The 24,773-nt window shown below is 35.8% G+C and overlaps 1 protein-coding gene across 37 annotated transcripts in view; it reads left to right on the top strand.

Moving 5' to 3' along the window:
* The window catches only part of RIMS2 (regulating synaptic membrane exocytosis 2), a 592,618-nt gene that overhangs the window by 263,022 nt on the left and 304,823 nt on the right, over window positions 1-24,773 (top strand). For all 37 annotated transcript variants that reach the window (XM_068983626.1, XM_068983609.1, XM_068983618.1 and 34 more), the window contains one exon: window positions 9,667-10,592. In XM_068983626.1, the coding sequence (XP_068839727.1) occupies window positions 9,667-10,592 (926 nt within the window). The remainder of the gene's footprint in view (window positions 1-9,666; window positions 10,593-24,773) is intronic.

Here is a 24,773-nt window from a genome sequence, read left to right as displayed (position 1 = left end):
ATAGAATCGTGCTTAGTCTTCGTGTATTTTTTGACATGGTAATTTTGGGAAAGACAGTGGAGTGGGGCATGGCCCAAATATGTAACTATTAGGTAGCATCATTTGTGCATCGTTTTCTAGAGATTTACATACTAGGTCTTCATTTTTCAAATATAAGTTTGTTATGGATAAAATAAAATTAAGCTGGTATGTAATTCATAGAGTCTTTTTCTTATTTTTTACTTCTGAAGTAGTCAATGGATACTAAAATTGTAATAGTCCCATGAAAACTGTTTAAACCCCAAGTTGGACCTTCATAAATTTGAATGTATAGGTACTTACCTAGGGAATAATTGAGAAAAAACAGTCAAAGTAAAGAGTTAAAAAAGACAACAACACTCTCAAAGGGTGGGGAAGAAGAAATTGGAGACCTGGAACATTCTTTAGAGAGTAAAGGGGAAAGTAGCAGTGATGTTGGAAATGACACAAATGGCAGTCTGAGATGGACAACTGAGAGAAGCAAGGCTGATGGGAGAGGAGAAGAGGGGCAGCAGACTGTGTGTTACAGTTGGGGAAATACTGCCAAGAGACCACTGAGGGGTTAAAAAAGTTAATGGAACGAAAAGGAAAAGTGAGAGTTTGCTATCCCTCAGCTGTGATGTTGTTTCTGAAATCTTCTGGACTTAACTGCTTGGAAGAGTCAAATATTGTGTGGAATTATTTTTCAGTTTGATATGAACTGTGGGGTCTAAGTGGTTGAATTTTATTATTGGTTAATATTCCTGTGAAAATGAATGAACTTGAATTTTTATTTCCTTTCTGTTTAATAATCTACAAATCTTTATTAGCAATCTTGGGGCACAAAAATGACTTTATCTGTCTCTGCTCCTCCCCTCCCCTGCACCCAATGTCTCACATAAGTAGTTGAATGGTGTTATGACATATTCCTAAACCCTCATTTAAACTTGAAATACTGGAGATGAAAACACAGCATACTCCCTACTCTACAAATGCTGACTTTTTCTCAGTTTTATAGGTTTATTTGGAATCACTTAAACATAATTATCAAAAGGATAATATTAACATCTAGGTATTTGGCTTTTGGTAGAAAGAAATCCATGGTGTTTTCTTTTCTTTTTCTATTTTTTAGTTTTTTGAATGACTAAATAGAGGCATTGAAGTGATAAAAGTGAGCAAAGCTTGATTTAAACTGTGTGTCTAACCAAATTCTTAGCTCATGAAGTGCATTTTTTAAATTAAATTTTTATAGAAACTGCTACTTCCTCTTTCATTACACCTTTAAGGGAGCACTCTCTTTTCGTGAAGATTAAGAAACTTCTTATTGAAAAGAAATGACAGAGTAGTCCTGTTAAACCATCACCATCTTTTACTATCCCTTTACATTTTATCGTGAAAGCAGTGTGGTAGACTTACCAATAGCAAACACGGTGAATCCTGTTATTTTAGAAATACTGTAACTCATATAGGAGAACATGGTTTATGCTTTTTGAATCTGTCTGTTTTCAGTATAGTGCTCAGAAATGCCTTGGATGTAGGATGCATTTAGTTTTCAGTATTGTGAGGCACTAATCAGCTAAGTACCATAATCCTTCTTACAGAGTACATTCTTACTTGACCTGAGCTATATACAGCCACATAGTAACGACATTAAAGAACAACCTTTTTCTTAACAGGCCTATCACTGGAGGATTTTATGTCTCTATCCGGGAATGAGTTTGTTTTATGTGTAACTTTTTAGTAATTGAGTTTTGAAATATAATGATTGTAAGCAAATAGAGACTTTCAAATCATCTGATTAAGGATGGCTCCAATGATTTTGCTCGAGCTAGAAGGATTAAGTGAAAGCACTCCCTGGAACAGTGTTGATGTATTTTTGTCAACATGATGCTTCTTGCTCGACAGATGTGCATTGGTTGAGCGCAAGGTAAAACTATAAAAAATGTGTTGAATACTGTGATATGTAAAAAAAGATAGATTTTTTCTTGTTTTATGATGAATATAAATTGTTTGATTTGTTAAAGTTCCTTTTTTGTAGGAATTATGGGATAGAACCTACATATTTTATGTTTTACAGGGTTGTATGCATCTGTTAAATCCTTGATTGAATGTGCCTTACCAGCTTCAGACTTTGGAATTTGATTACAGTGTTATGTTTAAACTATATGGTTAGCATTGTGTAATTCAATTAAGGAAGTATCATTTCAATTTATTTAGCAATATCACGCTGTATTTAGCTTCTAAAGTGGGAGATTTTTTCAGATTATTGACTCTTCAAATATTTCTATTCTTATACTAATATAGTGATAATTATTCAGTAATCTCTACTAAAAACATGAGTAAGAGATTTTCATAGAGGTAGTATTAATTGTAATAATACAGATTTGCATTTAGAGAAATTAGTAATCTTCAAGTTCTTCATTCTTTTCTCAATGTCACTACGATTCTTAAAAATTCCATAGGTTTTCAGAATTAAAAATTTATAAATATTAAAGGTGAAGTTTTTTGTATAATATTTTGCTGTTCTTGTAAATGTTTTCAGATGTTTACTGGATTACATTTTCAGTCACTTCATGATTTTATATATAGTAAGTATTGTAGGTAGTATAGTAACACAAACCACATAGGATGCTAAAGGGTATAAATATTAAAATAGAAACTAATGTTAAAAACATCACGAATTAATATACAGTATATAAATTGAGCTTCCCTTGGGATATTCTTGAAAGTGGCTTTAATTGAGGAAAAATCTTTTTATTTGGAGTTTCACTATCAGTCAGTATGATTTTTAGACATGGAATTTTAAAGAGACTAATTAGAGTTTCTTGCTCAAACTATTATGCCTAACATTTATAATGAAATATCAGGTGTGAATGTATAGCTTGAATATTTAGAGATAGATTGACTCGTTAGTTCAGATGACAAAAATTATAAGCAGTGGACACAGAATGCTGCTGATTAAAGTAGATTTAGGATATTTTTGCACATGATTTTCTATAAACTAGTTACAGTTAAATTGCTTGTGTGCTCGGTCATGTCTGGCTCTTTGCCACCCCATGGACTGTAGCCCACCAGGCTCCTCTATCCATGGAATTTTCTGTAAGAATACTGGAGTGGGTTGCCATTTCCTTCTCCAAGTTCTAATTAAGACCACTATAATATGGTGAAAGAGAAAGTAATTGTATCAACTTAAGTTTCAACTAAGAGAAGTAAGATGAACAGATATTAGGTAAATACAGAGTAATATGAGTAGATATTGATATTGTTATATATTAAAAATAGAGATTGATGCATAGTAGTGAAAATTAAAACACTGCATAATGTCACAAATACATTTTATTCTAAAAACGTCGTAATACTGGATTGTGCCTTTTAATTTCTCAGGACCTTTGAAGGAATAAGTGAAATATAACATCTTAGATGAATTGTTCCATTTTTCTGAATTAAAATTTATGGGTTAAATACTGTTAAATGCTTTATGATTATTTAGAGAAGTGTACAAGTTACCACTATATTCTTTTTCCTGTTAAATGTTTGCCACCTGATAATAATAAATGCTAAGGCCTGCTTACAAAGGCCAGTGGTGAAGGCAGAGTTTAAAGGTACAGTAGTTACATTTTCTTGGATTTTCTTCAGTTCCTGAAAAAATACAGTGTCTGAGAAATATAGCAATTTTCATTTAAAGAAAGTATATATGAAATAATTCTAATGATATAATTGGTAAAAAAATTGTTTTGACAGAGTATTTGGATATTTTGGAATATCTGATAGCAGATTCATTGTTTGGTAAGAATATTCATAGAGTATCTTGCCCTGCTTCTAGCGTGGCTTAAATACTCTCAGGTACTCTACCTCAGAGCATATTTTTAACAACCCAAATCCATGTTAAGTAACTGTGACAATAGTCATCCCAATTTCAGAGGATTTTACTTAAATAGTATGGAAATCAACATCCACAGTGTGATTCACATGCTTCAGGCAAATTTCATAATCTCTAGAAGAAAGTAATTGTTGGCTTTAATATTGAATTCAGTTTTCCTAAGGTATGATTTTTAAAAATCACTTAAATAGCTGGCTTAAGTGACTTAGCAGCAGCAGCAGCAAGGTCTAATTAATAATATACTTTCTTTTAGAATTAAATTCTGTAATGAATAAGTATTCTTATCAATACAACAGAAGATATATTTCCTGGATTATAAAAGTTTCACTGTATTTGCTTTATATCCTTGTTACTTTCAGAAATTTAAGTTAACTCCTCAAGGGAATAAACTATTCCTTTTTCCTTCCTGTCTTTATCCCATAATAACCATAATGATGTTAAATATATTACTAGAAAGTCCTCATTTCCAAAGAGATCTTGTTCTAAATGTTTAATTCTAAGGGGATTGGCACTCAAAATACATTTTTGCCAAAGAAGTCATTTTATAGACAATAGTCTGAAGTCCAACAACAAAAGACAAATTAACATATAATAATTAACATATAATTACTGCCTTGGGAGTAGTAGGGGAAAGAGAAGAACTAGACTGTTTTAGCATATCAGTGGGTTTGTGTACTGAAGCAGAGAGCAGGCCATGAAGAGCAGAGATAACCTATGAGAGAATTATTCAATCAGTTCTTTCATTCAGCCAATTGAGCACCTATTATGTGCCACCCTCCTTAGATTCAGGGTGCCTGTCTTCTTGAAATATAACATGTAAGCAGTATTATAGATATTTCTGGAGAGAAATGGGTAAGATTACCCAGAGGAGTGCAGTGAGGAAACAGACCATCACTAAGTTTATTTTCCTTCAGAATATCCAATTTTCTGTGAACATTTTCTGCAACTTTTTACTTCATTTACTTGTAGTCTTTTTTAATACAAATTTATTTATTTTAATTGGAGGTTAATTACTTTACAATATTATATTGGTTTTGCCATACATCAACATGTATCCGCCACAGGTATACACGTGTTCCCCATCCTGAACCCCCTCCCTCCTCCCTCCCCGTACCATCCCTCTGGGTCGTCTCAGTGCACCAGCCCCAAGCATCCAGTATCATGCATCGAACCTGGACTGGCAATTCATTTCATATATGATATTATACATGTTTCAATGCCATTCTCCCAAATCCAGCCCACCCTCTCCCTTTCCCACAGAGTCCAAAAGCCTGTTCTATACATCTGTGTCTCTTTTGCTGTCTCGCATACAGGGTTATCGTTACCATCTTTCTAAATTCCATATATATGCATTAGTATACTGTATTGGTATTACTTGTCTTAAATTCCACATTTGAGAAATTAATTTGTATTAGAAATTTTAGGCATGAAAGTATTTTGATAATATTGTAAAACCAATATCCATTCATTCTGATTTAGTCTGCTTGTTTTTCTTTTGACTTTCAACTTAGATGAGACAAAATATGAGGTATTTACCAAGTATAGTAAATTCCAATTTACTCAGTTTAGAAGCCTGAAATTTTTTGAAAGGGAGGAGCATGTGAAAAAAGGCTTAGTGGCCTGATTTTAGATGGATTCTAGAGATGAACTATCCTGGAAAATCCTTGATTTAATAAAATGACAGTGAAGAATTTAGTACATTTATATTTCATAAAACAGCTTTGAGTTAAAGGAAAAAATGGGAAAGAATAGCAACTAAATGAGAATACCCAAGACGTTTCCAGCAAAGCTATATGTTTTACATGAATGGGCTATACATAGTATAACCATGTTATTCAGGTCTTAGTTCAAATGTACTTTTTTAGAAAAGACCTTCTTTCTTGAAAGCTTCCCTCAGTCACTTTTGTAATTTTACCTCGTTCCAATTTTCTCCCATAGGTTTTCTTACTATATGAATTTAGCTTAATGTGTTTATGTGCTTGCTATCTTCCCCACTAGAAAGAACTTCTTGAGGGCAGACACATTATGTGCCTTTTCTCTGTTGTATTTCCAGCAACCAGCATCATAACTGGCCCATAGTCAGCACTAAATAAATATTTATTGAGTGACTGAACAAATAGTGGAGATATAAAAGTATGTTAAAATTTAAGGTTTAGTGGACAGTACTTAAAATTAGGTAATTTCAAGTAGAATGAGTAGTATTATGCTGGGGAAATATGATCAGTACTGAATGCTAATTAAGTAATTATGAATGGAATGAATAGCATTTTGTGCTGGGGAAACACAAATTTCTATTCAGTACACACTTAATTGTAAGAAAATTAAAATTTAGTTAAGCACTCTTTAAATGAAACTTTAAAAATTCTTTTCTTATTTTTAGAGACAGGTATATTTATTAACTTAGGTTGGAACAATTTGTTATTTAAACACTGAAATATATTTGAATTCCATAAAGTCTGCATTTAATGGAGGTCAGATGGTAAGTTTGAGAAAGAACTTATTTAATTGCTTATTCTTTAGAGTTCTCTAGAGAAATTTTCATCTCTCTCAGTATATATATTTGTAGTGTAGTAAGTAGATAAGTAGCTAGATAATGAGATGTGAATATTTTAAAAATTGGCACTAGTAAGTTAATTACATCTTGATAAAACTATCATTATTTTTTGCAATGCTTTAGACTTTCATTTAGGCATATTAACTTGATGAAGTTGTGGTACTGATATTATAAGATCATAAGCGCTAAGAAATGGAAGAGGATTTTAGAATCACTCAGCTTCTTGTAACAAAGGATCATCTCTTAATCATTTCTGTATTCCTAATTTATATTATTAGTTCAGTTCAGTCGCTCAGTCGTGTCCAACTCTTTGCGACCCCATGAATCACAGCACACCAGGCCTCCCTGTCCATCACCAACTCCCAGAGTTCACTCAGACCCACGTCCATCGAGTCAGTGATGCCATCCAGTCATCTCATCCTCTGTCATCCCCTTCTCCTCCTGCCCCCAATCCCTCCCAGCATCAGAGTCTTTTCCAATGAGTCAACTCTTCACATGAGGTGGCCAAAGTACTGGAGTTTCAGCTTTAGCATCATTCCTTCCAAAGAAATCCCAGGGCTGATCTTCTTCAGAATGGACTGGTTAGATCTCCTTGCAGTCCAAGGGACTCTCAAGAGTCTTCTCCAACACCACGGTTCAAACGCATCAATTCTTCGGCGCTCAGCCTTCTTCACAGTCCAACTCTCGTATCCATACATGACCACAGGAAAAACCATAGCCTTGACTAGACGGACCTTAGTCGGCAAAGTAATGTCTCTGCTTTTCAATATGCTATCTAGGTTGGTCATAACTTTTCTTCCAAGGAGTAAGCGTCTTTTAATTTCATGGCTGCAGTCTACATGGCATTAAGTTTTTATCTAATACATACTTGTTAAAATAATATTTGAGTTAATGTGTATAATCCATATCTCTCATTTTAAAGTACATGCCCAAAGATTAAATGTCTGTAAAGGTTCGAGTAACTGGTTAATAGTAGAAGTAGGACTAAGAAACCCAGATCCCTTAACTCCAATGTTCTTTTTATGATACATTGCTCCCATACTAGAATATTTTTTCTTTATTCATATGTATAAAAATAATGACAGAAAGTAAAATGAATTATGCATAATATACACATAAATAGATATTATTTAAGTTAATGCTGTATAATTTGAGTGCTCTGTTTTGACTGTATAGTTTAAACTGTTTAAGTCTGTTGTTATGTAAATCACAAACCTAAAAGATTTGTGATTAAGTCCTAAATGTTTTATATGTAAATATGTAAGTGAATGTCCTTTTTTTCCTAAGTACATACACTTACTTAACCATAAAACATTTAAGGGAACAGGCCAGCTCCTTCATTTACTGTAGTACTTTTCCCTTTATGGTTCTAGGTTAGAGTCAAGCCTAGCAATGCACATGTATGAGGTTTGAAAGGTAGAAGAAATGATAGAAACCACTATTGTCAAGCAGAGTTGCTGGCAGGCAGATGGCCAGATGTGAAAGTTTTAGTGGCTACTGGATTAAGCTTCTGTTAGTTGACCACCCTAATGTGGTAATCAGCTGAGATAATTGGTGGCAAATTCCCAAAGACTTTTGGAATTCACTGAAGTTTCCTAAGGTCCATTTTGAAAACCCTGTCCTTGGTTCTCCAGGCTGAGAACAACATTAAAGTCTCTGACCTTCATTACTTAGCAGAATCAGCAATTGTATAGTTTTGATTTCTATATTGAAACCCTGACTCTCTGGAAAACCTAGAGTGCCTTTTGTTTTTATTAACAGACTCTAACTGATAACATTGACAGACTGCATTCCTGATATGGGGGATTGGTGATAGAAAAGAGATTTTTAGAGGAGAATGATATTTTGTTGCATTGGATCATTCCACCTGTATCCTTTCTCTGCTCTTTCTTTTGGATCAAAAAATATTGTCTAATAAATTCTCACCTGAGGTCTCTAGTCTTTGTCGTCTTTAACTTCAACTGATCCCACCCTTTCATGTGTCATGGCAAAATCTCTGTAACAGTTATTCTAAACGTTTTCTGACATCTTCATGATTCCAGTTCCATTGCTTCTCATGTCTTTGCCATTATTTGAGTTTGTGCCAGAGAAGAGGACAGTATGAACATTTTGTTGACAAAGAGTTATTTGTGTGATTGCAAGGTCTACTAGCTTGAATGGTGTTAGAGGGGCGGGTTGAAAACTGAATGAAGAACTGTTTCTCTGAGGCTGTAAGGACATATTAGATACAGAAGACAGAAGTGTCAGTGGAGCCAGGCTTAATTTAATGAAGATGGAGTGAACATAGCAAATCTTTCTGATTTCTTTTTGAAATGAATAAATTATCATAGTTGGTATTTATTTACATTGCTTATCTCAAGTTAGGGCAGTAAAGGGTTGGAAATATAATGATAAGATGAAGACTTAGATGAACCAGTACTAGCATGATCTAGGTAGATAATGAGTGAAAAATGACTTTTAAGAGTCAACTTTTTAGTAAAAAAATGTTGACTAAATTATTGACCAAGCAACTAGAGAACAATCAGTTTAACTTCATCATGTTTTCAAGTAACTGTGAAATCAAAGTATCAGGAATAGAGAGAAAGAAAGGTGAAATTTTTCTAAGCTTCTGAATAACAATTGGGAGATAGTTTAAGGGTATTGCTACTGCTGCTGCTGCTAAGTCGTTTCAGTCATGTCTGACTCTGTGCGACCCCAGAGACGGCAGCCCACCAGGCTTCCCCGTCCCTGGGATTCTCCAGGCAAGGACACTGGAGTGGGTTGCCATTTCCTTCTGCAATGCATGAAAGTGAAAAGTGAAAGTGAAGTCACTCAGTCGTGTCTGACTCCTAGTGACCCCATGGACTGTAGCCCACCAGGCTCCTCCGTCCATGGGATTTTCCAGGCAAGAGTACTGGAGTGGGTTGCCATTGCCTTCTCCGAATGGTGTTGAGCCAAGCAAAAAAGTTAGAATAAAGGCTCTTTTGCAGCAGCAAGATGAAATGTTGATTATTTGATTTGGAGGCATATATATATTCCGTATGAGGTATGCCATTGAAGAAGTACCTTTTAAATTTCCCATTTGAACTGAATAAAATGAGTATCAGTAAAACTTTTGTTATGGCATGACTTCAAAATTAAAAAAAGAAGCAAAAGAACTATTTGAATTTATCCATCCAACCTTCCAGTGAATCAGTAAAATGTGAAATTGCTTAAATTCTGCTCTTTTTATCATTCTTTTTCTTTGGTTATTTAGGAAAAGAAGTCCATCAGTGCCCAGAGATCAGAATAGAAGATACGACCAAAGGGAAGAAAGAGAAGAATATTCACAGTATGCTACTTCGGACAGCGCAATGCCTAGATCTCCATCAGATTATGCTGATAGGAGGTCTCAACGTGAACCTCAGTTTTATGAAGAGTCTGATCATATAAATTATAGGGACTCCAATAGGAGAAGTCATAGACATTCCAAAGAATATATTGTAGATGACGAGGATGTGGAGAGCAGAGATGAATATGAAAGACAGAGGAGAGAGGAGGAATACCAGGCGCGCTATCGAAGTGATCCGAATTTGGCCCGTTATCCAGTCAAGCCACAGCCCTATGAAGAACAAATGCGTATCCATGCTGAAGTGTCACGAGCCAGGCATGAGAGAAGGCACAGTGATGTTTCTTTGGCCAATGCTGAACTGGAAGACTCCAGGATTTCTATGCTAAGGATGGAACGACCATCAAGGCAAAGATCTATATCTGAACGTAGAGCTGCCATGGAAAATCAGCGATCTTATTCAGTGGAAAGAACTCGAGAGGCTCAGGGACCAAGTTCTTATCCACAAAGGACCACAAACCATAGTCCTCCTACCCCCCGGAGGAGTCCAATACCCATTGATAGACCAGACGTGAGACGTACTGACTCACTAAGGAAACAACACCACTTAGATCCTAGTTCTGCTGTAAGGAAAACGAAACGGGAAAAAATGGAAACAATGTTGAGGAATGATTCTCTCAGTTCTGACCAGTCAGAGTCAGTGAGACCTCCACCACCAAAGCCTCATAAATCAAAGAAAGGAGGTAAAATGCGCCAAGTTTCATTGAGCAGTTCAGAGGAGGAATTAGCTTCTACACCTGAATATACCAGTTGCGATGATGTTGAGATTGAAAGTGAGAGTGTAAGTGAAAAAGGTAAGCACTATATTCTAATCATACATTTGCCTGTAATTAATAAGAGTTTTTCTTTTAGGCTGTATTTCTGAGTAGTCGTTTAATAGGTATTACAACCTTTGTTTTTAAGTTCTTTAATGGTGCTCATTATGGAAGACAATTTGAAGTTATAAAAAGTGAATATCTTTGGTAATTAATTTTCATAGAAGAATATTGATTTTTTGAAATTAGTTTTTGTTTCTGAAAATGTTCTTGCATCACTTGATGGCAAATTTTAAAATGCCTGTTAGCTATAGTTGTAAAAATAACATCTTTTGTGTTTCCTTTTAAAATGAACAGTATGTTTATTACAGAACATCTGAAAAATTCCTCAGTATAAAGAATTAAATACAGGCTATCCCTAGTCCTTTCTGCCAAATATAGCTATTGCTAACATTTTGTTGTATTCCCTCTTCCAGTTCATATATGTTTTGCATATTTACAAAATTGGTATCATACTATATAATTTTGTATTCTGATTTTTTTCAATTGATATCATATCATTAGCTTTTCTCTAAGCCCTCAGATGTTCTTCAGAAAGGTTTTAAATGACTGCATTAGTGTTCTATCATAAGGAAGTACTACAAACTAACTACCCATCTACTTGGGGTCATTGCAGTTGCTTCCAATTGCTAGTGTAAATGATATTTTAATGGCTATCTTTGTACATAATTTTTTTCCTGTTTTCTGAGTATTTCACAGATACCTATTTGTGCTTTGAATCTTTTAAGCTTTTAATTCAGATTAGCAGCCTGCTCTCCAGAAAGATTATAACACTCCATTCTCCTGTCAGACATGCTTGAGTTTTCAGTCTTAATGCTCCAAATTTTTGCCATTTGAATAGACCACTATCTTTTTGTCATTTTATTTTGGTTGTGAAGATGAATGTTTTGTGTGTTTATTAGTGTTTGCTATATTGTTCTATGAATTGTCTGTTCTTTCCTTTTATTTCTTCTGCCCAAGATCCTATTGCATGTTAATTGGTTTTGCTCTTATTGATTGATGAGATATTTTTAAATGGTTAGAATTTTACTCATTTAGCTGTCATATATTCCAAATATAGTTCCCATTTTGATGTTGAAATAGTAATTTTCTTTGGTCATTTGGAAATACTGAATTTAGTATAGCTAACTCTTTGCATATTTCATGATTTTTTTCCGTCCTTTTATCCCTAGAAACTTGTTATTCATCACCAAATCAGTTAAATATTTAACTGTATACTCCTCATGTTTTTATTATTTCATTTTTTAAAAAATGTTGACTTTTCAATCTTTCTGAAATTTGTTTTAAATAAAGTGAAAGAAAGTGTTAGTTACTCAGTCGGGTCCGACTCTTTGTGATTCCATGGACTGTAGCCCACCAGCCTCCTCTGTCCGTGGAAATTTCCAGGCAAGAATACTGGAGTGGGTTGCCATGCCCTTCTGCAGGTGATCTTCCCGACCCTGCAATCGAACCCAGGTCTCCTGCTTTGCAGGCAGATTCTTTACCATCTGAGCCACTTAGATGGTAAAATAATTGCTTAAATTGCTTAACATAATTACTTAAAATAGTTACTTAGAAATATAAATGAAAAGTGGTTTCCAATCTGATCTGAAAACAGAAAATGTGATTTTAAAATATCTAATAAGAAATGTGAGAGGCCTACATGAAGGAACTATTCAACTTCACTGAGCACCATAAAGGAAGATGTGAGTAGAGATTCACTTTATGTTCCTTATTGGGAAGCCTAAACACTATAAAGATGCATGTTCTTTCCAAATGATTGTTGGGGGCAGTAACATTCTAGTCATAACCCAGTTGGTTGCTTGGAGTATCCTATTTCTAAAGTCAATCTGAAATTTGTAGAGGAGAAAAAAAAACAGCTCTTTTTGTTTCTGTCTGTGTGTCTTAGTTTCTTGTGTAAATTAGGCTGATAAAAGATTAATAAGAGAAAAACAAGTTTATTGATCATCATGTGCATTTTTCATACATATGCACACTCAGCTATAAGAAACTCAAAGAAATGTTTAGAATGTAGGTTCATATAGCATCTTAACAAAGAACAATACAGTTTTTAGAGAGATGACAGAAGAAAGGCAAGAGACTTCTTGAGTTCCTAGAGCTGCCAATTGTGGGAAGGTAAATTTGTAGGGGGAATCCAGTGGAATATAAGGGCTAGCTAGTAAACTTTGTTACACATATTCTTCTGGAGCCATCTGTGGGCTGATACAGAGTAATGAAATAATGTCCTTTCTGGTATAGAGGGCATAGGGGAACACCTTTAAAAATTTATGTCCTGCTTTTAGGCCTATGTGGAGAGGACAGGGAGCTTTCCTTATATCTGCTTCTTCTCAGTTATCTTCAGCTCAAAATAATCTTTATGCCAGAGTTGGCAAGTGAATGTACGGCAAAAACCACCACAATATTTTAAAGTAATTAGCCTCCAATTAAAAAAACAAAAACGAACAGAAAACAAAACAAATGAGAGATGCAGAATGCATTACAAACTGAAGGGGAAGATATAAGTTATCTCTTAGGGAAAATGAATATACAGTGAAAAAAATCAAGTTAAGAGCCTTATTTCATAGAAGTTGCATGTAAGTGATAAGTGATAGGAAAATTATGTTTATTAAAATATGAAAGTCTATAAAGAGAAGTTGTAGATCTTAATTTTATCGTAGATCATATAGAAAATTTATTTCCCAGAAAATATATTACTTCCTTAGGTATATCCAATTATCATTAGTTTGGTCACATTCCATATTTGCCTGAATGTATCATAATAGCTAAAAAAAATAAGTTTTGTTATCTATAGTAGTTTGGTTTAGATTCTGTTATTTATTTATATTATTTTTTGCTAACTCAGTGCCTTTACTTTTACCACATAAAGATGGAAAAAGCAAAACAAATGCACCAGTCCAATTCTTGAAAGCTTTTTATATGTAATACTCTTCTAAGGGCTTATGCTTTGTTTCAGGATTTTGGAGTACATACTTATAAATAACTCACATAAATATAAAGCTATGTATGAGTTAAACTAAAATCCTATGTAATACTGCTTAAGCATGAGAAGAAACTATATTCATTCATATCACTATTTTCTCCTAACTTGAAGTAGTAGAACACTTTTAGATAGTCTTTCTCATCTACCTAATAATTTGTTTCAGAGTATGATTACTGCCAACATGTTCTTCCAGTGGGCAATCATAATTTAATTCAGCTTTGGAGGAAGAAATTAAATAATCTTTTCCCGTTTAAAATTATCTCCAATATGAGGAGAAATTGTAGCTGTTGAGAAACTAGAATAATATGGGAAAGATTAAATTGTGTTGTATCTTGACTTTTCTTCATTAGCTTTTTTTATTATTTTTGGAAAAAGTGTCAATGAGGCTAGTAGCATTCCCGTACCCAAATGTGGCAAGCCAAAGTATCTCCAGACATTGCCAGTTATTCCTTGTGGGATATTTGTGGGATATCCTCCATCCCTAGGCCTTCCTGTTATTCTCCTTCCCTTCTTCCTTTCAGAATCCATTGAGAGAGTCATGACTGGTATTAAAAAAAAAAAAAAAAAAGGGAAACCAGAATAGGACAGAGTAGAAAATATCAAAGTGAATTGCACAGAGTAAAGGTAATTGATCTGTAAAGTATTATTTTAGTGTTGCATGTGTTCTTTATGCTCACAGTGTAAAGTACATATTTTTACTGTGGATCATGGCCAAGAATGTTTCAAAGCTACTTCCTTTATTAGGATTTTGTGACTCACTTAATCATAGTATTTCCTGCCTCTTCCATCTCTTCTACCAGACTTACCTGGGAAAAGGTCTAAGAATAGTGTTCAGTGGCTAATTGATGTATTGTAGACGTAATACATTTTCTTATTTGAAATATTTTAATCTTAATATTCTAATGTAATATTAAAATGTTTAATAATAAAAGATGTTTATCAGTTTTCATAATCAGTAACCAGGCAAAAAATATAATTACAATTGCAAGCCATAATGGAAACATGATAAACCTAACAAAACAAAATAATTACATACAATTTGAGGGGTCAAGCAGAGTGCTGTGATAAGTGGAAGTGCATAGATGCACACGTTTTTATTTCCTCAGCCAGTCTATGTCTTTTGATTGGTGCATCTAATCTATTTGCATTTAAGGTAATTATCAATATATGTTATCCTGTTACTGTTTTCTTAATTGTTTTGGCTTTATTTTCTGTAGGTAGAGCTTTTCCTTCTCTTCTTTTCTGCCTAGAGAAGTTCCTTTAGCATTTATTGTAAAGCTGGTTTGGTGATGCTGATTTCCTTCAGCTTTTGCTTGTCTGGAAAGCTTTTGATTTCACCGTCAAATCTGAAGGAGAGTCTTACTGGGTAGAGTATTCTTGGTTATAGGTTTTTCTCTTTCATCACTTTAAATATGTCATGCTATTCCCTTCTGGCTTATAGAGTTTCTGTTGAGAAATCAGCTGATAGCCTGATGGGAGTTCCCTTGTATGTTATTTGTCATTTCTCCCTTGTTGCTTTTAATATTTTATCTTTGTCTTTAATTTTTATCAGTTTGATTACTGTGTGTCTTGGTATATTCCTCCTTGGGTTTATCCTGCCTGGGACTCTGTGCTTCCTGGACTTGGTTGATTATTTCCTTTCCTATTTTACTGAAGTTTTCAGCTAACTCTTCAAATGTTTTCTCAGGTTGTTTCTCTCTCTCTTCTGCTTCTGGCACTCCTATAATTCAAATATTCATGCGTTTTATGCTGTTCCAGAGGTCTCTCAGGTTGTCTCCATTTCTTTTCATTCTTTTTTCTATATTCTGTTCGGAGGCAGTGATTTCCACCATTCTGTCTCCCAGGTATTTATCTGTGTTTCTTGCTATGGATTCCTTCTACTGTAGTATTCATCACTGTTTCATCTTTAATTCTTGTAGATCTTCGGTAAACATTTCTTATCTTCTCAGTCTTTGCCTCCATTCTTTTTCTGAGATCCTGAATCATGTTCACTATCATTATTCTCAATTCTTTTTCTGGAAAGTTGACTCAATTCAGTTTAGTCACTCAGTTGTGTCTGACTCTTTGTGACCCCATGGTCTGTAGCCTGCCAAGCTTTCCTGTCCATCACCAACTCCTGGAGCTTGCTCAAACTCATGTCCATTGAGTTGGTCATGCCATCCAATCATCTCATCCTCTGTTGCCTTCTCCTTCTGTTTTCAATCTTTCCCAGCATCAGGATTTTTTCTAATGAGTCAGTTCTTTGCATCAGGTGGCCAAAGTATTGGAGTTTCAGCTTCAGCATCAGTCCTTCCAGTGAATATCCAGGATTGATTTCTTTTAGGATGGACTGGTTGGATCTTCTTGCAGTCCAAGGGACTCTTCAGCGTCTTCTCCAATACCACAGTTCAAAAGCATCACTTCTTTGTGCTCAGCATTCTTTATGGTCCAACTCTAACATTCATACATGACTACTGGAAAAACCATAGCTTTGACTATACAGACCTTTGTCGCTAAAGTAATGTCTTGGAAGGTTGCCTATCTCCACTTCGTTTAGTTGTTTTTCTGGGGTTTTATCTTGTCCCTTCATTTGGGTCATAACTTTCTGCTTTCATCCCAATTAATTTTCTGTAATGTGGTTTCATTTTAGTCGCTGTGGGATTGTGGTTCTTTTTGCTTCTTCTGTCTGCCCTCTGATGGAGTCTAAGAGGCTTGTGTAAGCTTCCTGAAGGGAGGGACTGGTGGTGGGGAAAACTGGGTTCTACTCTGGTGGGCAGGGCCTTGCTCAGTAAAGCTTTAATCTAATTACCTGCTGATGGGTGGAGTTGAGCTCCCTCCTTGGTAGTTTTATGTCCTGAGGCAAGCCAGCCCTGGGCTCTATGGTCAGGTGAATGGCAATCTCCAAGGGTGTTTACACCACAGGGGACCTTTCTAGACAGTTGCCGGCAGTCCTCTCATCCCTGCAGCGAGCCCCTGCTGGCCCACGCCACCACAGGCGACCCTCCAACACTAGCAGGTAGTTTTGGTTCACTTTCCTATGGAGTCACTGCTCTTTTCCTCTGAGACTTGGTGCACACAAGGTTTTGTTTGTGCCCTCGAAGTCTGGAGTCCCTGTTTCCCCCAGTCCTGTGGAAGTGTTATAATCAAATCCCACTGGGCTTCAAGGTCAGATTCCCTGGAGATTCCTAGTCCCTTTGTCAGGTCCCCACATGGGAAGCCTGAAGTGGTTTTCCAAACCTTCACAACAGTAGGAGAACTTCTTTGGTATTATTGTTCTCCAGTTAATGGGTCAGCCACTCGGTGGGTATGGGATTTGCTTTTTTTTAAATTGCATGTTGTCAATGTCCAGTTGCAGAGATGTGCAGTTTGATCTTTTCTAAGATCAACTGTGGAGAGTTTAAGTTTTCCCTGTCTTCCAGGTCCTGATCTGATTGATTTTATTTGACTGTTGCAGGTCTCTTGTTTCTGTGTAAATTCTTGAGAGACTGGGGTAGTAAATGCAAGGAAAAATGCATATGGCAGTCTCCTGAGCTATAAATTGTGAAATATTTAATGTTGTTAGAATCTTTAAGGTGACACAACTGCTTCCTTTTATTTATTTTTGGGAGAGAGTGTGTGTAGATATGAAGGTGGGGTAATTTACAGAACAGACCAGAATAGGAGGAAGGGAAGACAGACTGCAAACCTCCAGATAGAAATATGTGTTTTAAAATATTAAAGGCAAACCCCCAAAGATACCAACTTTATATATTTATATCTGAGCTTAGATGTCAGTATCCATCGTGAAATTTACCCCCCTGTATCATCTCAAGTTTCTTAAAATTTTTAAGTAATTAATTTACTGTATGTCTTTATAAGGAAAAGAGACTATTGAAATGATAGGCAATATACATTAGAAATTTGAGGAAAATCTTGACTTATGGTATTTGAGACTAATTAAACATGAAGAGAATTGTTAAGTATGTGAACTAAATATTTCTTTTTAATAAATTCTAGTAATGTGGAGATTTTAAAATCTTCAGTTAGCTGTTTATTAGGAACACTTTCTCACAAGTAAAATTTTTTAGATTTATTACTTTGTTTTATATTCATTTCAAGCTATTGGTAAAATAATTTTATGCTAAGTAATTATTCCAATTGTAACATGAGTTTTAGAGCTTCACTATGGAATTAAAAAACTCAATCACATCAAAAGTGAAAGTGAAGTCACTCAGTCGTGTCCGACTCTTTGCGACCCCATGGACTGTAGCCTACCAGGCTCCTCTGTCCATGGGATTTTCCAGGCAATAGTGCTAGAGTGGATTGCCATTTCCTTCTCCAAGGGATCTTCCCGACCCAGGGATCGAACCCGGGTCTCCTCCATTGTAGACAGACACTTTACCATCTGAGCCACCAGGGAAGTCACAGATATAGGTATATAATTATTCTGTTATATTGTGCAGCATTATACAATTGTTTCATTGTCTTTCCTAAAAGTATACTTTTTATGAGCTGATAAATCAAGTTGCAAATACATATTATGAAGGTGATTTCAGACTTGAAATTATGTAACAGAAATATAAGCTGTTTAAGAGGCTAAACTGACTCAAAGTTAATTTGTGAAGTGAATAGCCAGAGGGTAGATTTACAACTGGGATAAAGAAGAGTTTTTTGTTTTTTAATAAATTGTAACATGTAAAATGTTTAAGATAGTAATTCCTTCTAGTTGCAAAAATATTTTCTTGTTAATTATGGATAAAACAGTATATTAAACATTTGCCTAAAGAAAAAGGATTATGTTTAATGGAAAACTTAATATCCAAGAAATATATCAAGTATATATATTAAGGGAAAATTTTCTTCAAATTTCAGTTTGTGGGATATTTGAGAGGGTGTTTAGCTAGTTGAATGAAAAATTAACAGCAAATTAAATTATTGACTAGTTGTTGAAATTAGTTTGGTAAATGGTAAAGGGTAACCGTTAATTATAATGAAGTCTCTGTTAAATTGAACTAGAATATAGTAGATGGTGCCTAGATATTTCTATTTAGTATAGCTTTAAAATTTTAATGATGAAATTCATTCAATGGATAGAAAAATACAAAATTTGGGAAAGATATTGCTCTTAACTGGTAAGAGGATATCAGAGCAAATACCCTAATGATGTTACAAATGCTGTACAAACCAATTTTGCTTGACTTACAAAGCATTGTAATAGCAGAAAAGTTGCATTAATTTCAATATTTTAAGAAGTATACAGTAGATTCATTCATTCATTCTTTATATCATTAAACCAAAATATATTAAATAGCAATAATTTAGAGTATTAGAGTATGAAACATGAACTATGAAAGTGTTGTTTTATCACCCTAGAATTGCAGCTTTGTGGAACAGGAGTAAGAACTTGTGATCCAAATGACTGCACTTATGCTAACTGACTCATCTAAGAAAATTGTACATTGGATTGGCTTTTGTTTTTGTTAGTGTGTGTTTGAAGCTGTCTGTTTTCCTTTGTAGGATTTATCTATAAGAAGGCCTTCTTGAGAAATTATTTGGGATATGGGTAGTTGTGTTTCAGAGCAAAAGGACAGCTCAAATTTCTGCCATTCTTAACCCCATTCTTCCTTGTACTGACTCTGTCTCTTTTTGTAAAGCTTAGTGTGATTAAGATCTCTTTCAGGAGCAAATAAAGTAAGCCTGACACAATAAGCATGGAATCCTAGAGGACAAGACTGTTGTTTTCCTTCAGCAGAGGATCTAATGAAATATAAGGAAAAGTTTCATTTCATAGGAATCTAAGATGCTCCTGATACTTATCTTTTGCTCAAATCTTGAAATATATATTTATCTTAATTAATTCATGGAATAGGTTGTTGAATTAAATAGTAAGATCTATGAAAATTGTGAACTTTAATGAATGACCAAAATGATAAGAACAAGTTATGATATATAAGGTGATATGTATGTTATGATATGTAAGATGAAAAGCATCAAAAAAAAAAAAAAGAAAATAGAGAATAAAAGGCTGCTAAAACTCTAGGTTTAGAATAAATGAATATGAATGGAATATATTTCAGTCTCTTCAAACTAAATGCATTTTAGATCTGATTATATTTTACAAAATAAACATATTCAGAAATATGTGTACATGTGTGAATGTCCACACAGTGTTGAAAGAGTCAGCAGTTCAGTCGAATTTCTTACAGATGATTGTAAAAGCTACTTTATTTCAGCATATCCTATACTATATATGTTGAGAGTTTTTTAAAGAAAAAGTTATTTCCCGTGGGACCATTTCACTTTGCTTTTTTATTAAGGATATCTAGGTTTTGACCTGAAATTTGTGCCTTGTATCCTATTCTTTGAGATACTGAAAGGGGCCTGACTCTCTAAATTTTACTGAGGAAATAGGAAATGTGTTTCTAATTGTAAACTTTATGTATTTTCTCAAAGAAGTAATGTTATTCGGAGAAGGAAATGGCACCCCACTCCAGTACTCTTGTCTGGAAAATCCCATAGAAGGAGAAGCCTGGTTGCTGCAGTCTATGGGGTCGCTGAGGGTCGGACATGACTGAGCGACTTCACTTTCACTTTTCACTTTCATGCATTGGAGAAGGACATGGCAACTCACTCCAGTGTTCTTGCCTGGAGAATCCCAGGGACAGGGGAGCCTGGTGGGCTGCAGTCTATGGGGTCGTACAGAATCGGACACTACTGAAGTGCCTTAGCAGCAGCAGTGTTATTCAGTTCAGTTCAGTCACTCAGTCATGACTGACTCTTTGCAACCCCGTGAACTGCAGCACGCCAGGCCTCCCTGTCTATCACCAACTCCTGGAGTTTACCCAAATTCATGTCCATTGAGTTGGTGATGCCATCCAATCATCTCATCCTCTATCATCCCCTTATTCTCCTGCCCTCAATCTTTCCCAGCATCAGGGTCTTTTCCAATGAGTCAATTCTTCACATCCGGTGGCCAAAGTATTGGAGTTTCAGCTTCAGCATCAGTCCTTCCAATGAACACCCAGGACTGATCTCCTTTAGGATGGACTGGTTGGATCTTCTTGCAGTCCAAGGGACTCTCCAGAGTCTTCTCCAAAACCACAGTTCCAAAAGCATCAATTCTTTGGCTCTCAGCTTTCTTTATAGTCCAACTCTCACATCCATACATGACTACTGGAAAAACCATAGCCTTAACTAGATGGATCTTTTTTGACAAACTAATGTCTCTGCTTTTGAATATGCTGTCTAGGTTGGTCACAACTTTCCTTCCAAGGAGTAAGCATCTTTTAATTTCATGGCTGTAGTCACTATCTGCAGTGATTTTGGAGCCCCCTCAAAAAAATCTGACACTGTTTCCCCTGTTTCCCCATCTATTTGCCATGAAGTGATGGGACCAGATGCCATGATCTTTGTTTTCTGAATGTTGAGGTTTAAGCCAACTTTTTCACTCTCCTCTTTCACTTTCATCAAGAGGCTCTAGTTCCTCTTCACTTTCTGCCATAAGGATGGTGTCATCTGCATATCTGAGGTTTTTATATTTCTCCTGGCGATCATGATTCCAGCCTATGCTTCCTCCATCCCAGCGTTTCTCATGATGTACTCTGCATATAAGTTAAATAAGCAGGGTGACAATATACAGCCTTGACATACTCCTTTTCCTATTTGGAACCAGTCTGTTGTTCCATGCCCATTCTAACTTTTACTTCCTGACCTGCATACAGGTTTTCAAGAGACAGGTCAGGTGTTCTGGTATTCCCATCTCTTTCGGAATTTTCCACAGTTTATTGTGATCCACACAGTCAAAGGCTTTGGCATAGTCAATAAAGCAGAAATAGATGTTTTTCTGGAACTCTCTTGCTTTTTCGATGATCCAGCGGATGTTGGCAATTTGATCTCTGGTTCCTCTGCCTTTTCTAAAACCAGCTTGAACATCTGGAAGTTCACGGTACACGTATTGCTGAAGCCTGGCTTGGAGAATTTTGAGCATTACTTTACTAGCATGTGGGATGAGTGCAATTGTGCAGTAGTTTGAGCATTCTTTGGTATTGCCTTTCTTTGGGATTGGAATGAAAATTGGCCTTTTCCAGTCCTGTGGCCACTGCTGAGTTTTCCAAATTTGCTGACCTACTGAGTGCAGCACTTTCACAGCATTATCTTTTAGAATTTGAAATAGCTCCACTGGAATTCCATCACCTCCACTAGCTTTGTTTGTAGTGATGCTTTCTAAGGCCCACTTGACTTCACATTCCAGGATGTTTGGCTCTAGGTGAGTGATGACACCATCATGATTATCTGGGTTGTGAAGATCGTTTTTGTACAGTGCTTCTGTGTATGACAATAAATTGTTATCTTTTTATTTGTTTGACTCAGCAAATTTAAGGAACCAGTTCCAGCCACTAAGCTAGGTACTTGGATCCTGTGGCATAAAAAGCATATGACTATTTTGCTTTTGTTTTAATCTGGGAAATTTTTAAAATTTCACCTTTATTTTTTGCAGAATAATTTCTTTGGATATAGAATTCCTGGTTGACAAAATCTCTCCCCCTTTTTCAGTGCTTTGTATGTCATTGAATTTTTTTCTGGTGATAAGAGTCTTACCTTCTTTTTGGTCACTCCTGTGTCTGCATAGTCTAACTGTCAGCTAGAGATTTGAACAGAAATTTTGCTCAATATAGTCAGACTTTCACTCTCTGCTGATCAATCTGTGTGTGTGTGTGGGGACATATTCAGAGTTCAGCCAGTTTTCAAGTCACTTGCTTGGATTTTACTTTCTACTAAAATCTCTCCAGATCTACCCAGAACTTGGTATAATTTCCTTATCAGTGTGATATGTATGGATTTTATCAAGCTTTTTTCTGTGATTGTCTTATTTCCCAGGTCTCCCTATCTGCCATTCACCTTGTATACGACTGCAGTCTTAACCTAGTAAAGGTTCCGGTTGTTGTTTTATTGGGTTTACTTCTTTTAGCAGACAGAGCCACAACTTTTTACCCCACCCCAAATCAAGCTGCAAAGCTGCTGGTAACAAAGCTGCTAATTTTCCCAGCCAGCCTTACACTGCTAAAGCTATTCATCCTTTCTGTGTATGCATGCTCATTTGGGTTCGACTTTGAGACTCCATGGACTGTAGCCTTCCAGAGTCCTCTGTCCATGGGATTCTCCAGACAAAAATACTGAAGTGGGTTGCCATTTCTTCCTCCAATGGATCTTCCTGACCCAGAGGTCGTAACACTGTCTCTTGCATCTCCTGCATTGACCGGCGGATTCTTTACTACTAGACCACCTGGGCAAATACACTATACCAGAAGGGGGCTGTGGGGGCAACCCCAGGCGAGAAGGTAATGGGCTTCTGTTATTATCTGAAACTGTAGCATTTTTTTCAGTTTTTTAATGAGCCTTTGATTTCCATAGCCATGCATTTGTTGTTTTTGACAATTTCATCCTGGGTTCTACTTGAATGTTTGTGAGGGAACTAGTTGACACTTCAAGCCACTAAGCCAGAAGTTCCCCCCGTTATCATGATTTTGTGAATCTGGAATTCAGGCAGGGTTCAGCTGCATAATTTTATTCTTCATAGAGTGCTATGTGGAATAAAGTAAAAAAAGCTGTAATAATTTTTTGTATGGCAACAGATGGTTGCTAGACTTACTGTGTTGATCATTTTGTAATGTATAAAAATATTGAATCCCTGAGTTGTACACCTAAAATGCATACAGTATAGCAAGTCAATTATATTTCAATAAAATACAAAATGAAATAAGATAGGAACTTAATGTGTTAAAAAATAAAGGTGACTCATCTTGCATCCTTATTTTTTATTTAATCTTTACCAGTTAGGGAAGATATTTTCAGAGACTTCCAGTTGGCCTATAATGACAGTCCTTAATCCCCCAGGCCAAGGAATCTTAGTTCTTCCAAATGCCAGATCTGCCCATTTGAGGACTGCTATAGTGACCACTGTTGTTTGGTTGCTAAGTCATGTCCGACTCATTGCAACCCCACGGGCTGTAGCCCACCAGGTTCCTCTGTCCGTGGGATTTCTCAAGCAAGAATACTGCAGTGGTTACCATCTCCTGCTTCAAGGGATCTTCCCAACACACAGATCAAACCCATGTCTCCTGCACTGGCAGCCGGTACCTCTGTTAGAACTTGATAAATTAGTAACAATACCTGTGAGGCATAAGGGCAGGAAGATAATGGAAGAGAAATTAAACTCTGAGCAGATAAACCTCCTCCAAACCCACTGGAGTTTGAAGCGGGTATAGATCTGTAAGGATGACCTAGTTGAGGCAGGAGCCAGGAGGGCTCCACATAGCTGCTCCCTAGGGAGGGAACATAACTTCTTACATAAAGGACTCTGCCGTGAGCACTGAATATGCAACACTTGAGGCAGTTTGAGGAATGAGTGCAGTTCTGAGGGGTTCATATAGATAATATTCAAAAACATTCAATAAGATTTTGTTCTGAGTATTGTCCCCTTGTTTTTATGAGAGAGATATAACAATTTTAAGCATCCTGTGCTTAAATAACCTCTGGAAACTGAGGGAAACTTTTCTAGAAGCCTTGTCTGTATACTTCATATGTTTTTTTTTTGCCATAATTGTTACTCACGCAGTTCCCAGTTAATCATTGACAGTAGTGTTGAAATTATCAAGATTGGCTTAAAGTTCACAGTTCTAAGGGGACAGAAAGTGATTGTTGGAGAGAGGGCCAATTATGCCTGCCAAAAGTATTTATTGTAAGGGTTATACTAGTGCAAAACTGGGGGGAAAAAAGCCAGCTGTCCAGAAATAAAGTGCTGGAGTTGCTTGGTACCAACTTGTGAGAGCCAATTGTTTGCATCTCATCCCACATGGTATTGGTAGGTTAAAACTGGCTTAAGTATTTGCCTCATGGAAATAGACAGATGTTACAAAAGAAGTCTTGTTTTCACCCTGGGAAGCAGGTTGTTAAATTTAATTACTATATCACTGAAATCTATTTGAAATTTGGATAATTATGGAGATTGTGGTAACAAAATTTATTCAACTATCCAGGCAATAATGTAAACTTCTGTAAACAGAAGAGTAGCAAGAGGCCAGATCATGTAGGGCTTTGTATATCATTTCAAGGACCTTGGCTTTCATTCTAACTGAGCTGAGAAGCCAAATGATCTGATTTACTTTTTGAGGATTACTCTTGATGCTGTTTATTAAACAGAGTTGAGAAGAGCAAAGATGAAT

Source organism: Capricornis sumatraensis, chromosome 11 (genome assembly GCF_032405125.1).
Source record: "Capricornis sumatraensis isolate serow.1 chromosome 11, serow.2, whole genome shotgun sequence".
Lineage (NCBI taxonomy): Eukaryota > Metazoa > Chordata > Mammalia > Artiodactyla > Bovidae > Capricornis > Capricornis sumatraensis.
Note: the sequence above shows the minus strand (reverse complement) of the source record. Positions and strands in the feature narration are given on the sequence as shown.